This window comes from Ovis canadensis, chromosome 4 (genome assembly GCF_042477335.2).
Source record: "Ovis canadensis isolate MfBH-ARS-UI-01 breed Bighorn chromosome 4, ARS-UI_OviCan_v2, whole genome shotgun sequence".
NCBI lineage: Eukaryota > Metazoa > Chordata > Mammalia > Artiodactyla > Bovidae > Ovis > Ovis canadensis.
The window spans coordinates 51,984,379-51,999,627 of NC_091248.1; the positions used below are offsets into that span (position 1 = coordinate 51,984,379).

The following is a 15,249-nucleotide window of genomic DNA, read 5'->3' on the forward strand; positions in this document are numbered from 1 at the left end:
AGCTTCTATCAGTTGCATAATAGAAGTACACACTAGCATAAAACAATATAGAAGCATAAAACCTTTAAATTTTGCTCCCCTTTTGTCAATTTCTATTTTCAGTTTAGCTCTATAGAATGATTCATATGGCAGTTTTAATCTTAACTTCATAAAATCTCAGGTCTTTGAGTAAGGTTTTCTGATCAACAGTCTGCTTCTTTTAAACAGACTTTAAAAATTGCTTTTGCACTCAGACCATTACCCTAAAAACTGCCTGGAAATATTCATCTGTCCTAGCATTCAATATAAGGAAACACTCAAAAGATTAAGTATTGAGTTCTTAACTAAGATCTGAACTCATTTATGAGAAAGCACTCCATTTCTTGATAGCATTCCAATATCACTATTTGGTGGCCATTAGGAAAACCTAGAATGAAACAAAAAAATGAGACTGGAAATTAAGTACCAGTTAGCCCAGCTTCCTTTACAAAAGAGGACATACCGAACCAGGAAAGACCAGGGATGTGTACAAGATCGTGCAGAATTTGAGTAGTGACATTGGGATTTGAACCTCGTTCCCTTTTCCAAATCTGACCATTGCATATGGTAAAAGCATCTCTTTGTCACTTGGGAAGTTTCACCATCTTGTTCTGGGATAAAAGTTCTGTTCTGCCTTCCGGTTTCCCCTCAGTGTTGAAGAAATGCCATGATTAGAGAAGTAAGTGGTATTTTCTAGCTTTATGTAATATTTCTGTTTCCATCTTAAACTTGTTAATATGCTGAAGATCTTCTTAACTGTAGCATTCCAATACTAATAAGGATAAATTCCATTATTTAATTCCTGAGAAAGATGCCTACAAATTGGAAACATGGTATATATTCTAGAGGACTTCCTTGATGGTTCATTGGTAAAGAATATGCCTGACAATGTGTAGGAGACATCTTCCCTGGGTTGGGAAGATCCCTTGAAGAAGGAAATGAATACTTCAGTATTCTTGCCTGGGAAATCCCAGACAGAGGAGCCTGTATGGCTACAGTCCATGGGGTTGCAAAGAGCTGGACAAGACTTAGCAACTAAATAGCAACAAGAACAACATATATTCTGGAATTCTTTCTCCATGGATAAAGACTATTATTATTGGTCAATCATATGTCTAATCAACCAGAAAATATGAAAATATACTGGAAGTATATTTACCTGTTAGAGGCAAATTAAGGAAAAATATGGTATTTCTTGAGGCCCACTATTATGTAAGACATTCTGTTAAATATGTAATGTACCATCACATTTAATAGAGGCATATACTTTTTACATTTTATAAATGAATGAAAGAGTAAATTGAGTATATTATCAGTTTATTTTTATTAACAATCACATTGAGCATGATTCCTGTAGAGCAAAATATTTGGATCCAAATAGCTTTACATGATGCACTTAAATATATATGGGAATTTTATCCATTTTTACTCAAATAGGTAATCTGCCTCAAGTCTCACTGTCTTTATCTGCACATAGCCTTTACCACCCAAGATACTTATTTAAAACCAGAAGACTTCCCTGTTGAACTAAATTCCTAGTGAAATGTAAAGAGAACTTTCTTAGATTATTGTTTCAGTATCCATAATTCAAACTCATGTGACCATTTAAAAAATAGTTTTATATAGCTCTTATCCGTTGAATAACATTCACTGGAAACATGGAAAACTATGAAACTTGGATTTTATCCTTGTTTTGTATGACTGATCAATTTTTTCAGTAGCAGAATACTACTTGAAACTTTAATGAGGTTGGCAATATTTTAAAGTCTGGAAAATTGAAATCTGAACATCTCCTAAATGCATTTACTTTCTTTCAGGCGGTTCCGCAGACAAGATGTTCGGCATGGGAATGCAGCTCAGCAGTGCTTTGGACAGCAGTTTGTCGGTAATCCATAGAAAATCAGTTGCCATGGGTATTTAGAGTGGGCACTGAAGATAAAATACAAACCTCTTTCAAAGCGTCCTTGTTTTATTTGTGATTGATATATACTAGAACAATGTTCCTGAGAGTATTCTATGTAGTTAAAATTTTATGGATTATACACTTTCTTAGTTTGGAAAAATTTTTATATAGCTGCAAGCATTATTGTTAGACCTCAAAAAGAGGACACTTACATCAGAAGTGTTGTATACTTTAGGTGGCAGATGCCACAGTAACTTGCAGGATTTATCTCACCAGCTCAACCCTAGGAATATCTTCACTGTGTTTTTATAACTTAATTTTATCAAGAGTGATCTAACTTGAATCAGGTTACCTAGTGAGCTTTGGATCGAAGAAAGTGAAGTACTTTGACTCTTTCACTAGAATAGAGTAAGCCCAGAACTGGGGTTGGTGGTCCAGACATGCATTTCTGATGAAAGGTAGTGGGTGGCTCAATGTGTAAAGGAAGAGAAAATGTCAGCTTTAGGCAAAGGTAAGGAAGTCAAACAAGACAGAAAACCACTGACCTGTCTGTTCGCACTGTGATGGTAGTTGGTGAGTAGACCGTGCTCCTGATGATTGAGAGACCAGAGCTGCTTATACACAGGTCCAGAGATTGTGGTCCAGGATCAGTTTACTAGGATTTGGTGCAAAATGTAAGCCTCTGAGAATATTGGTTAGAGAAAGGTGAGATTCTAATTTTAGAGAAACTCAGGGATCTGTTTTGAAAGCGTGAAGGACTCAGACGTAGGGAAAAAGCCTGGAATCTAGTATTGAATGTGATCTTGGTTAAAACAACTAAAAATAAATCCACTGGCTTTGATTCTTCACTGCAGTTAGGTATATGCATTTTGGGTTTCAGGTTCAAAGAGAGCCTTTCTGGGCCAAAGTGCACATTATAATCAAGTAGCTCTGGTTCACAAAGTTTTTGGTTCAGTTTCACGTGTTTTTCTTCCCATAGTATCTGGATAAGGGCAATCCATTGTCAAGCTATCACTCACACTTGTGTTTATATAGAGCCATATCTCCTAGATTTCTGCTTTCTGTTTCTGTGTGTAGCCTTGAGTTTGCGTCCTGTGGAATGTTTGATTTTTGGTCCTCACCTTCTCTTGCCTACTTTATCAATGGACGTTGTCAGTGATTTCCTTTTAATTTAACACTGATATACCTTCTAACTGTTCTGACCCATCTTTTGTAATCAAACTCCTAGTTACTTCTTTCTCACTCCATAGTCTGCTGTGCCTTTTTATTGCCTAGATTTTAGTATGCCACTCTTTCTAAATAACTCAGTATATGACCTTGTATAGATATTAGCAGTAAGCAATAAAAACTATTCACTTTGTTATAGGGATCTGAATAAGGAATCATTCAAAAATATTATTTACCAGTAAAATAAAATTCTCAAGGCTGATGTTAACATTTATGTTACAGGGGATGCTTTGGATAAAACTGAAGAGAGATTGGCCTATGGCATAGAGAATAACAGTACTTTGCTGGAATGTACTCCACGATCTTTACAAGCAAAAGTTATCTGGTTTGTACAGAAAGGACGTGATGCAAGAAAAGAGGAGGTAATTCATAGCTGCACATTCACACAATAGTGACTTGCATATAGTGCATGATTAGTAAATTGATTATGATTTATTTGAGTACTTAAAATTAAAGCCTGTTGTACTGTACCTGCTTTTTTATTATGTGTGGTTTAGATTCATATAGATATATATGTGTATCAGTATAGGTGTATATATGTGTGTGTATATGTGCGTGTGTGCTAAGTTGCTTCATTCATGTCTAACACTTTGCGGCCATATGGACTGTAGCCTGCCAGGCTACTCTGTCCATGGGGATTCACCAAGCAAGAATACTGGAGTAGGTTGCCATTTGTTCCTCCAGGATATCTTCCCGACCCAGGGATCGAACCCGTTTCCCTTACGTCTACCTGCACTAGCAGGTGGGTTCTTTCCCACTAGTGCCACCTGGGAAGCCCATATGTATCTATATAAAGATTCTAAAATACATATACACATAAATTATTATATAAGTCGTGTCCAATTCTTTGCGACCCCGTGGACTGCAGCCCACCAGGCTCCTCTGTCCATGGGATTCTCCAGGCAAGAATACTGGAGTGGGTTGCCTTTTCCTTCTCCAGGGGATCTTCCCCACCCAGGGATTGAACCCAGGTCTCCTGCATTGCAGGCAGACGCTTTAACTCTGAGCCACCAGGGAAGCCCTCACATATGTATTTATATACATATAAAAACAGATGTTGTATATATGTATGTATAAAATTTGGAACCTAGACTTAGAAATTTTTTACTGAGGAAGTGCTCATTGTGTCATGATTTTAGTGTCGTTCTGTCAAAATGATGTCTCAAATCGTATTGCCCAAGGCAGTGTTTTAGAAAAATATCAAAGTTAAATACTGTTATTACATATATCTTAGACATATGGATAAGAGAATGAAAACAACAGCAACAACATTAAAGCAGTTGATATAGTTATTAAGTCACACATGAGACATCTACTATGAGGTTCCAATGTTGCCTACTGGGAACAGCAGCAGAAAAGATATAAGCTCCTTTGCCCTTCTAAGCAGGTTTGGTAGTGGAAATTCTATTTATTATAGGTGTCTAGATATTGAGAAATGAACAAACGGCACTGCTTTTGTAGATGGAAGAAACGTTGTTGTTCAGTCACTCAGACATGTCCAGCTCTTTGTGACCCCATGGATTGCAGCACAGCAGTCCTCCCTGTCCCTCACCGTATCCTGGAGCTTGCCCAAACTCATGTCCATTGAGTCAGTAATGCCATCCGACCATCTCATCCTCTGTTGCTGTGTTCTCCTTCTGCCTTCAATCTTTCCCAGCATCAGGGTCTTTTCTAGTGAGATGGATCTTGGCATCAGGTGGCCCAAGTCTTGGTGTTTCAGCTTCAGCATCAGTCCTTCCAATGAATATACAGGACTGATTTCCATTAGGATTGACTGTTTGATCTCCTTGCAATCTAAGGAATTCTCAAGAGTCTTCTCCAACACAATAGTTCAAAAGCATCAGTTCTTTGGCACTCAGCCTTCTTTATGGTCCAACTCTCACATCCATATATCACTAGTGGAAAAACCATAGCTTTGACTAGTTGGAACTTTGTTGGCAAAATAATGTTTCTGCATATTAATATTCTGTTTAGGTCTGTCAAAGCTTTTCTTCCAAGGAGCAAGTATCTTTTAATTTCATGGCTGCAGTCACCATCTGCAGTAATTTTGGAGCTCAAGAAAATAAAATCTGTCACTGTTTCCATTGTTTCCAATTCTATTTGTCATGAAGTGATTGGACTGGAGTGGAGTGGATTGGACTGGATCTTAGTTTCTGAATGTTGATTTTAAACCAGCTTTTTCACTCTCCTCTTTCACCTTCATCAAGAGTCTCTTTAGTTCCTCTTTGTTTTCTGCATTAAGGGTGATGTCATCTGCATAGCTGAGGTTATTGATATTTCTCCCAGCAATCTTGATTCTAGCTTGTGCTTCATCTAGCACACCATTTTGCATGATGTACTGTGTATATAGTTAAATAAACAGGGTGACACTATACAGCTTTGATGTACTCCTTTCCCAATTTTGAACCAGTCTGTTGTTCATGTCTGGTTCTAACTGTTGCTTATTGACCTGCATACAGGTTTCTCAGGAGGCAAGTCAGGTGGTCTGGTATTCCCATCTCTTGAAGAATTTTCCAGAGTTTGTTGTGATCCACACAGTCAAAGGCCTTAGCATAGTCAATGAAACAGAAATAGACGTATTTCTGGAATTCCTTTGCTTTTTCGATGATACAGTGGATGTCAACTCTGCCTTTTCTAAATCCACCTTGAACATCTATAAGTTCTCAGTTCAAGTATTATTGAAGCCTGGCTTGGAGAATTTTAAGCATTACTTTGCTAGCATGTGAGATGATTGCAGTTGTGCGGTAGTTTGAACATTTTTTGGCATTGCCTTTCTGTGGGATTGGAATGAAAACTGACCTTTTTCAATCCTTTGGTCAATGCTGAGTTTTCCAAATTTGCTGGCATATTGAGTGAAGCACTTTCACACTATCATCTTTTAGGATTTGAAATAGCTCAGCTATTTCAGAAATAGCTCAGCTGTTTCAGAATTCCATCATGTACACGAGCTTCTTTCATGGTGATGGTTCTTAAGACCCACTTGACTTCACACTCCAGGATATCTGGCTCTAGGTGACTGATGTCACCCTGGTGGTTATCTGGGTCATTTAAGATCTTTTTTGTGTAGTTCTTCTGTGTATTCTTGCCACCTCTTCTTAATACCTTCTGTTAGGTCCATACTATTTCTGTCCTTTATTGTGAACATCTTTGCATGAAATGTTCCCTTGTAATCTCTAATTTTCTTGAAGAGATTTCTAGTCTTTCCCATTCTATTGTTTTCCTGTATTTCTTTGCACTGATAACTTAGGAAGGCTTTCTTATCTCTCTGCTATTCTTTGGAACTCTGCATTCAGATGGATATATCTTTCCTTTTCTCCTTTGCCTTTTATTTTTCTTCTTTTCTCAGCTGTCTGTAATGGAAGAATAGGTAGTATTTAAAACACACATACAGAACAGTCTGGAGGCAATCACTGGGCAGATGAATATAGGTCTAGGTTGCTGGTTGTATGTAGGAAAATGTCTAGCTAGGGTGTGAAGCAGGTAAATCTTAGATAAGACAGATAAACATTGTTGATGTTGATGTGGGCTTTGAACTCAATTTTAACAAAAAAAATATAGTATTTAAAAGCAGAAAATAGAAGAAAATTTGGTTATATTAAAGGGAGATAGATCTTGGTGAATATTGAAGAAATGGTCCTTAGTAAAGAGGTTACAAGTTAAAATGTGTTAAGAAATTTTAGAGACCTGTCTTAGGACACAGAGGACAGCTCATCAGATAGTGAATCCAGGAAGTCTCCACCTCATTTGATAATGAAAACCAAACATTTGTCATTGGAAGTGTAAATGGCTGATTCTATGTATAGAGCACAAAGACATTTTTTGCCACTTTCCCCCCTAGCCTGTTGTGAAACTTAAAAACATTTTTTGTTTAGTATCAGTCAGTGCATTCTGGGAGATGACTAAATGTGTAATCTGGGCTAGCTATTAGAGAAAGAGCTTCAACGTAACATAGGCTACTTAGAGATAACATAGAAAGGCAATCAGGAGAGGAGAATTCTCCTAAATTTTTCATGACATGGTAAGAATAAACACATGTCCAAAAATGATACAGCATATTGCAGTGGAATAAATTATTAATGTAGTGCTAAAGTGTTTTCCATTCCATATATCTGTTATAAAACTGGCTTTTGAGTTTTGTCATAACTCACTTGGCAGGAGCGGGCCTGGGAATATTCTGTTGTTCCTCCAGTTGAATGACTTCAGAAGACAGGAAAGTAATTCTTTCATCAGTAGTTTTCTTCACTCAGTATGTTCTGTTTCGAATTTTGAACTCATTGTAATCTACCTCATTTGGAAATCTTTACCAAGTCGTTTTGACATGCTGTATTCAGCAGTGTTCAATTTTAAGTTTCTTTCTCAGACTGTTAATATAATGTACTTCTTTCCCCAAAATTTTGGTCCCTATTTTCAACTAAATCCAAATTTCCCTAATATATTTACTGATATTTGAAATTTTGAGTTTACTCTATGTATTATGGGCTTCCCTGGTGGCTCAGACAGTAAAGAATCTGCCTGCAATGTGGGAGAACTTAAGTTTAATCCCTGGGTCAGGAATATCCCCTGGAGAAGGGAATGGCTACCCACTCCACTATTCTTGCCTGGAGAATCTCATGGACAGAGGAGCCTGGTGGGCTCCAGTTCACAGGGTTGCAAAAAGTCGGATATGACTAAGTAACTAACACTTTCACTTTCACGATGCATTATAAGTTGTATTATAATCAGATAGTGCTTGCTTTCTATAGATATAGTGATATATATTGATTTATTCATAATCTGAAACAAAACACAGTTGCTAACTTCATCAAAAGCTAAGTGTATATGTTGTATACACAAAGCAAACTGACCCTATGTGTGTATTCTTTCAGTTGTTCAGAGTCCGTTTATAGTTGTTTTAGAGTTTAGAGTTTGAACATTTTTTCATTTATTGTAGTTACTATAAAACATATAAGGTCAATTTATCATTAAATCTTGACCATTGTAAAGGATGTTTAAGGTCACCTAGTCCAGTTCTTACCTCATGTGGGAATACTTTTTAGAATATCCTTGACAGTGGCCAACAAGGCTCATCCTTAATAATGCAAACCATAGTCAGACCATAGCCTTTGTAAAATTTTTGATTGTCATGTCCTTCTATTGAACTGAAATTTTTGAGTCTGGAATCTGCTTATAAGTCCACTCTCAACCCTCTTAAGTGGTCCAGAAACCACATATTCAGGTGGATAACATTTTTGATCAAATGAATCTGTAGAAATGCTCCATAACCAGATGTCTAGGAAGAATCTAGCAGTTCAGTTATCTAGTTTACAAACTGGAATACTTCATTTCTTTCAAATATGCACTTTATAGTTTCCTGCTTCCTTGAATAACATATATGAAATGTAAACTATACATTTTATAGTTCCAGAAATGTTTATGGAAAGCCTAATTTGTAAGTCCTTCATAAGAGAGCATTTTCCCTTGGCTTGATGACCTGGTTAATTATGGTGTGTGTATCCATTACAATGACATTTTGGAGGAGAAAACTTCATAGAAGGGACTTGAGAGATGAAGCTGTCTTTTTTTTTCATGTTTATCTACTACATATAGGAATTGGAGTCGGCATCTTGTCTTATTATTCCCATATCTCACAGCTGTACCTTAGGCATAATAATTCTCATCTTAAAAATGCAGAAACTAAAACTCAAAGAGATAGAGCTCATAAACAGAATCAACAACAGGCCCAAGGTTTGAGCTCAAGTATTCCTGACTCATAAGCTGAGCTGCTTCACATTTCTTCATCAGCCAGCTAACTAGGAATTTGCTTTATGCATTTTATAAAATATACCAATTTATTCTAAAAGATGTGTTTATGGATGAGATCATTGAGATACAGAACGTTTAATCACGTTCCTAGTTACTCACACCTAGTGAAGTAGATTCACTTGCAGGTCTGTTAGTTTTTTTCTGCTAAATTACACAACCTTCTGAAATCAGAATTCTAAATACAGTTTCATATGGTCTGGGATAAACATGGGACAAATGAGAAAAAATGCGTATTTTTTCCAACAATGTATAGTGGAGTATGTCACTGTAGCTTTGGTGGCAGAAGTATTATTCCCATGTTTAGATGTCTGAGAACCTGCCAATAATTTAAACAGTTCCCATTGATACCAGAAATCATTATTATACAGTTCATGAAAGTGAAAGTGTTACTCCCTTAGTAGTGTCTGACTCTTTGTGACCCTGTGGTCTGTCCATGGAATTCTCTGGGCACAAATACCAGAATGGGTTGCCAGTCCGTTGTCTGGGGGGTCTTCCTGACCCAGAGATTGAACCTGCATCTCCGGCATTGCAGGCAGATTCTTTATTATGTGAGATACCAGGGATGCCCTATAAATGCATCTCTTTTATTGTGACTTTGTGGACTATAGCCTGCCAGGCTCCTCTGTCCATGGAATTCTCCAAGAAAGAACACTGGAGTGAGTCATCATTCCCTTCTCCAGGGGATCTTCCCAACCCATGGATCGAACCTGTGTATTCTGCACTGTAAGCAGATTATTTACTGTCTGAGATACAATGCACACATCAGTGCATTTCCAGTGTCAAACTGCCTTTTCAGGATTTTACTGTATGCCAGTTGGTAGAAGAAAGATTCTCTATCAAAATGAGTGTGCTGTATCATTTGAGCCTGTGTAGATATAAAATTCAGAACTTTCTACGTCATTTCCTTGTTTTTAACTAAAATAATGCTCTATTCATTTATTTAAAATTTATTTAATGACACCTATTATGTCCTTCTTTCATGGAACTTATACTCTGGAGCACAAAGAAAGATAGTAAAAATAATTGTATGACTAAATAAGAACACTATTTAATCTGTCAGATGATGGTAAGGAGGAAAATACAAGAGAGGTTACTTGCAAAGAAGGTTGAGAAGGCCATGGTAAGAAGTTCACCAACAAGGTGACACTTAGAAATGACTTGAAAGAGGTGAGGTTGTAGGCCATGTGACAGGGTTGGATAACAGCTTTCTTGACACTGGGAAAGCACATGCAAAGGCCCTGCTTTATCAGGAGGGCCCCTGATATATCCAGAGAACCTAAGAGCAAAGGGCAGCTTGGCTGGAGGGGAAACAGCAGTAAGGAAACTAATAAACTGAGTCAAAAAGTGAGATGAAGGCCCAGCTCATGAGGGATTTGTAGATCCTTGTAAAGGGCTTTGGTTTTTGCTCTGAATTCAAAAGAAAGCCACGAGGTAGTTTCCAACAGAGCTGTGATATGATCAAAATTTGATTTTAAACAGATCACGTTGGTTGTTGTATTAAGACTATAGTATGTGGGGGTAGGGTGAAGGTGAAAGCAAGTTATCATTGAGGTAGATAAAAGGTGAAAGCAGGTTATCATTGCATCTTTATGTTCAGTGACACAACTGTCCTCATGCCCTTAACCTGCAGTGTCAAAGGGTGAGTAAGTGGCCTCTTCATACACATGATAGCAAATTCGTCACATACACTCTTTGCTGTGATTGAAAACCAGAAAGGCTATTTACCATCTCATATGGAATACTTTTTCAACCTTCTGTTCTCCTCCTTGTTTGTGTGTCTAAATTTAGTGTTTTGGTTCAACAAATACTCACTCAGAGCCTACTTTTTTTGATGAACAAATCATAGTTTTAGCCCTTTTGAAGCCTATAGTCTTACAGTGAATAAAATAATGTGAACAGATAATTATAATATTTGTTACAGTATATTATACAATATATTTTCCCCTGTTTGTGAATCCAGAAGAAAAGAAAAATGTTGCAACTAATAGGTCAGGAGTGGAGGATGATGGACAGTTAGGAGAAAATTCAAGGCCTACGTGACATTTGAGCCCTGTGTTAATGGATAAGTAGAAACCAACTAGCAGGGACAGTGGCATAAGCATGTGTGCTGGAGAGGAGACACAAAACAGTTGATATAAATCTGTGGTCGAGATGAGAACGCAAAAGTGAGTAGATCTATCAAGGGACCATTTCACTTTATCTATAAGCCAGTGAGAATGCCTTAGACAAACTATTAGGATACACTACTCTAGAAACTAGCTTACTGGGTAGAAGGGTAAGCAGGGTATCAAGAAGAACATTTAAGAAGGTGTTTCAGTAGGCAGATGAAAGATTTTTGACCAAACTAAACGGTGGTAGTAAAAAGGAAGAAGACACATACTAATTTTTATGAGATAACATTGAGTGTATTTGATATTTGAGGGGAAAAATAATTCACCTATTCCAGCTTTGGGTGTTTCTGTGGTTGATTGTGCAAAAACAAGATTCCAAGAATATAGGGAGGAAAGGTAGAGTTCAGTTTTGGCCGTATTGAATTGGGGGCCCCTGTAAAACATGCAGACAGAGCTATCCTTCTGGTATATTCATGACTGGGAATATAAAGCCCAAAGAAAAGATTTGGAATGGCAGGAGATGAGTGAGAGGCCTCAGCAAATAGGCAATGAATTCATGGAGATAATAAAACTAAGAATACTATAGCAAGCATCAGCATTTTAAATAAATAAATAAAATGGCTTAATGTGTACCAGGTACTGTCCTAAGAATTTTACATATAGGTGTACTTTTAATCCTTGCAACAGTCTTATGAAGTAGTTAGTATTATTGTCCCCACTTTATATTTAAGGAAACTGAAGCACAGAGAGATTGAGTTACTTGCCTGTGAAATCAGTCTGAATTTGAGCCAGACTTTCTGGTTTCAGCTCTAGGCCCTTAGTTACAGAGCAGTAGGCCCTCCAACTGCCATAGCCTACCTTGGAGAATGAATGAATGACAAGCACGTGAACTAAGGCTAGAAGCAAGGGGGACACCCACATGTAAGGAAAAATTAGCAGAAGAAACAATTCTAACAGATGAAGAGTAAAATTGTTGAGAAAAACAAGTAATGATTTTAGTTAACATTCATTTAGTGCTTATGCACCCTGTTCTATTAAGCGCTTTATGTGTTGTAGTTTATTTAAAACTTAACATTTTTCTGTGGCAGTTAGTGTCATTCTGTGCATTACAGAGATGAGATTAAGTAACTGATGGAAACGACACCGATGGTAAGTACCACTGGAGTGGTATAGCTTTGGAGGTATAGACAGTAGAGTTGGGAATGTGGTGTAATAGAACTCAGAGAAAAGACCTTGGATAAGGATGAAGTGACAAACAGCATCCTTGGAAACATTCAGAACAATAAGCACCCAGGCTCTAGTGAGAATGTTCATTGGAATGGTTAAACCAGGAGCCATCTAGCAACAGGTTAAGTGATGGGGCTAAATGGTTTAAGCATGGGGCTGTGTGGGATTAGAAACAGCTAGTATAGTGTTCTCCACCTAAAGGTTTGGATGAGAAATCCAAGGGATCAGCAATAGGAGATGATAGTTGAGAGAACTTTTGCCTTTTTTGGCTTGGTCATGTTTAGAGGTTGAAGGGAAGTATCCACAGAGAAGAAAATGTATAGCTCAGTGATAAAGCAAGACGAAGAGTATGGGAGAGAGAATATCATTACAAACAAAAGTGACAGGATGGATTCTAAGAAGGAAGTGGAAAAATCCCCACTCTCTGAAATGGGGAGAAAAGAAAATATTTCATATGTGTGGATAATTTCACTCACAAAATCCAAGTTTAGCTGTTCGATAGCCCATCTATAGTTATTTGAATAAGGTACTCATATATATATTTGTGCATATAGTTTTAATTTGGAACATATCTCAAATCTTCCTTATAGAAAGAAGATATAAAGTATGTTTGTGTGATTGCAAAAAAAAAAAAAAAGCTGTTAGGAAACACCACTAAATTACCCTGAAATGATACACCCAAGTTTATGAACTCTCAGTTTCTGTAATTCCATGTATTTGTATTTATAAGCTTCCAAAATGATTAAAAAATTTTGATTCTTAGCAACATCCCAAAGGAAATCATCCATACTTGCTAAGGCATGTGGTTGTACAATTGAATTTTTTCACCATGTATTTCTCTTTCTCTAAAATACATGAGCATTATATTTTAAAACTAATAATTGAGGAAAAATTTAAGTATGCATTGATTTTCTTAGATTTAAATATTTATTAGTCCACTGTGTAATTTTCACCTATCATGACAAAGTAAGCCATAGTTTCTTTAAGATATTCAGAAGATTAATATAACTGCTCACATTATTAGGATCCTTATTTTGAATGTTGTAAGTTTGGAATATGTTATTTCCAACCTGAAAATAGAATGGTCTTTTAAACTTTGCCAATGATTTAAAGCAGAAGTTGGCAAAGTACGACCTGGGGGCCAAATCTCAGCCTCTTTTAGAAATAAAATTTTATTTGAAAACTGCCATGTTGATTTGTTTACCTAGCGTCTGTGACTGTTTTCATGCTCTAGCTACAAGGTTGAATACTTATAACAGAAACTACCTGACATATGAACACCACAGTCTTCACTTTATAGAAAATTTGTTGACCTCTGATTAGAGGTCAAAGGAAAATGTATACAAGTAAAGCCTCATTAAGTATCTCTGTATTTTGGACAAAAACATATTTTCATGAAAAACCAAGCCCTCATTTTGTACTGAGCACTATATTTTATTGGAATGAGTTTCAGCAAAGCCAAACAAAATGAATATTTTCTTGGAATATGTTCTTTTGGATTTTATTCTTTACTGACAAAACCAGTGTGCTTCCCAAAGACACTGTAAACAAGATGGAGTTATAGGAAGCAGGTCATAAATCCTCAGTGAGGAAATTTGGAGCAATCCCAAGATATGTAAAATATTCTTCATGTCCATGCCAATGAGGTATAGCACAGGCCAGTAAACTGCTGGTCCATAAGACCGCCATCATAATTTATCCATTGGTGAGCATGGAAGGCTTATTTTCTCCTTAATCCTTTTTGATCTTTCTGTCGGAGTTTCTGTACTTAAGAGAAACCATTTTTGTGCATTTGTGTTTCCTGAAAATAAAATATCAGTTGTATGCACTGTGTAGACTGCCTAAATAATGCTCAAATGTACATGTTTTTAATAGAAAATTCAAGAGAGGATGTAAATTGACATCAAAATTCAAAAACATCAATTTGACTTCACTCTCAATTCTTTTTTTTTTTTTTCCTGTGCCAGAAATTGTCACTTTTCAACTTTGGCTTCAGACCACCTACTGAGTAGGATAAATTCCTCAAAGTCATTTTAAATTTTGTTGAGAAATCTGAGGGATGATTAATCTACCAATCAGTAGTTCTTTCCAGGTAACTTAGAATTCATTGCATCTATACTAAATTTATACTGTCTCCGTGGAAGCATATTTTTATTGATGAGCCATACCTTATGGAGATAGCTTCTCTTGAGAAAACAAAAGAAAGAAAAATACACAAATTACATCTTTTAAATGTTGCAGTTGCATTATGTCATCAAAACTAGGAGACTTGAAGTAAAATCCTATCTTCATTCGGCTATCTTGTTTGCTGCTGCTGCTAAGTCACTTCAGTTGTGTCCGACTCTGTGCGACCCCATAGACGGCAGCCCACCAGGCTCCCTCGTCCCTGGGATTCTCCAGGCAAGAACACAGGGTTGCTGTTTCCTTCTCCAATCTTGTCTGCTAGATGACTCATTTCCTTGACTTTCACCAGTGCTAGCTAGTCCATGACAGGCATCAGTGACAGCCATAAGTTTACATTTTCTGTCTTTATTTACATGTTTTGAAAGCATCAGATTTGTTCCACGTGAATATTATTTCTTCGTTTTTCTGGTTCTCATAACATTAAAATGCATGAACTCTGCCTCATTTGAAACATCTGTTTAGCAGTTTTTACGTTTATACTTGTCTATTAAAAAATGTGTTCATCTTTTATAAACTAACAACTCTTTACAGGTAAATATTCAAAACATGTTTTTTAGCCTTGACAAGCGTGTTTTTATGACATAATATGCCCCATATTTTAGTTCTGGAGTAATGAGCAGTATAGCTTATTAATTTTATTTTTTCCTTTGCAGTGGCAAAGACGCACTTTCTTTTGTATAGTAGGAAAATAGAAAGCAACTTTGTGATCTTAAGAATAGATCCAAAATAACTCTCTTCTGTTAATTTTCCGAGATAAGGCTAAACATCTTTGAAAAT

At 36.7% G+C, this 15,249-nt stretch overlaps 1 protein-coding gene across 1 annotated transcript in view; it reads left to right on the forward strand.

Moving 5' to 3' along the window:
• SEMA3E (semaphorin 3E) overlaps positions 1-15,249 on the forward strand; it is a 274,042-nt gene that overhangs the window by 248,058 nt on the left and 10,735 nt on the right. The window contains exons 15-16 of the mRNA XM_069586651.1: positions 1,836-1,903; positions 3,371-3,510. Of these exons, the coding sequence (XP_069442752.1) occupies positions 1,836-1,903; positions 3,371-3,510 (208 nt within the window). The remainder of the gene's footprint in view (positions 1-1,835; positions 1,904-3,370; positions 3,511-15,249) is intronic.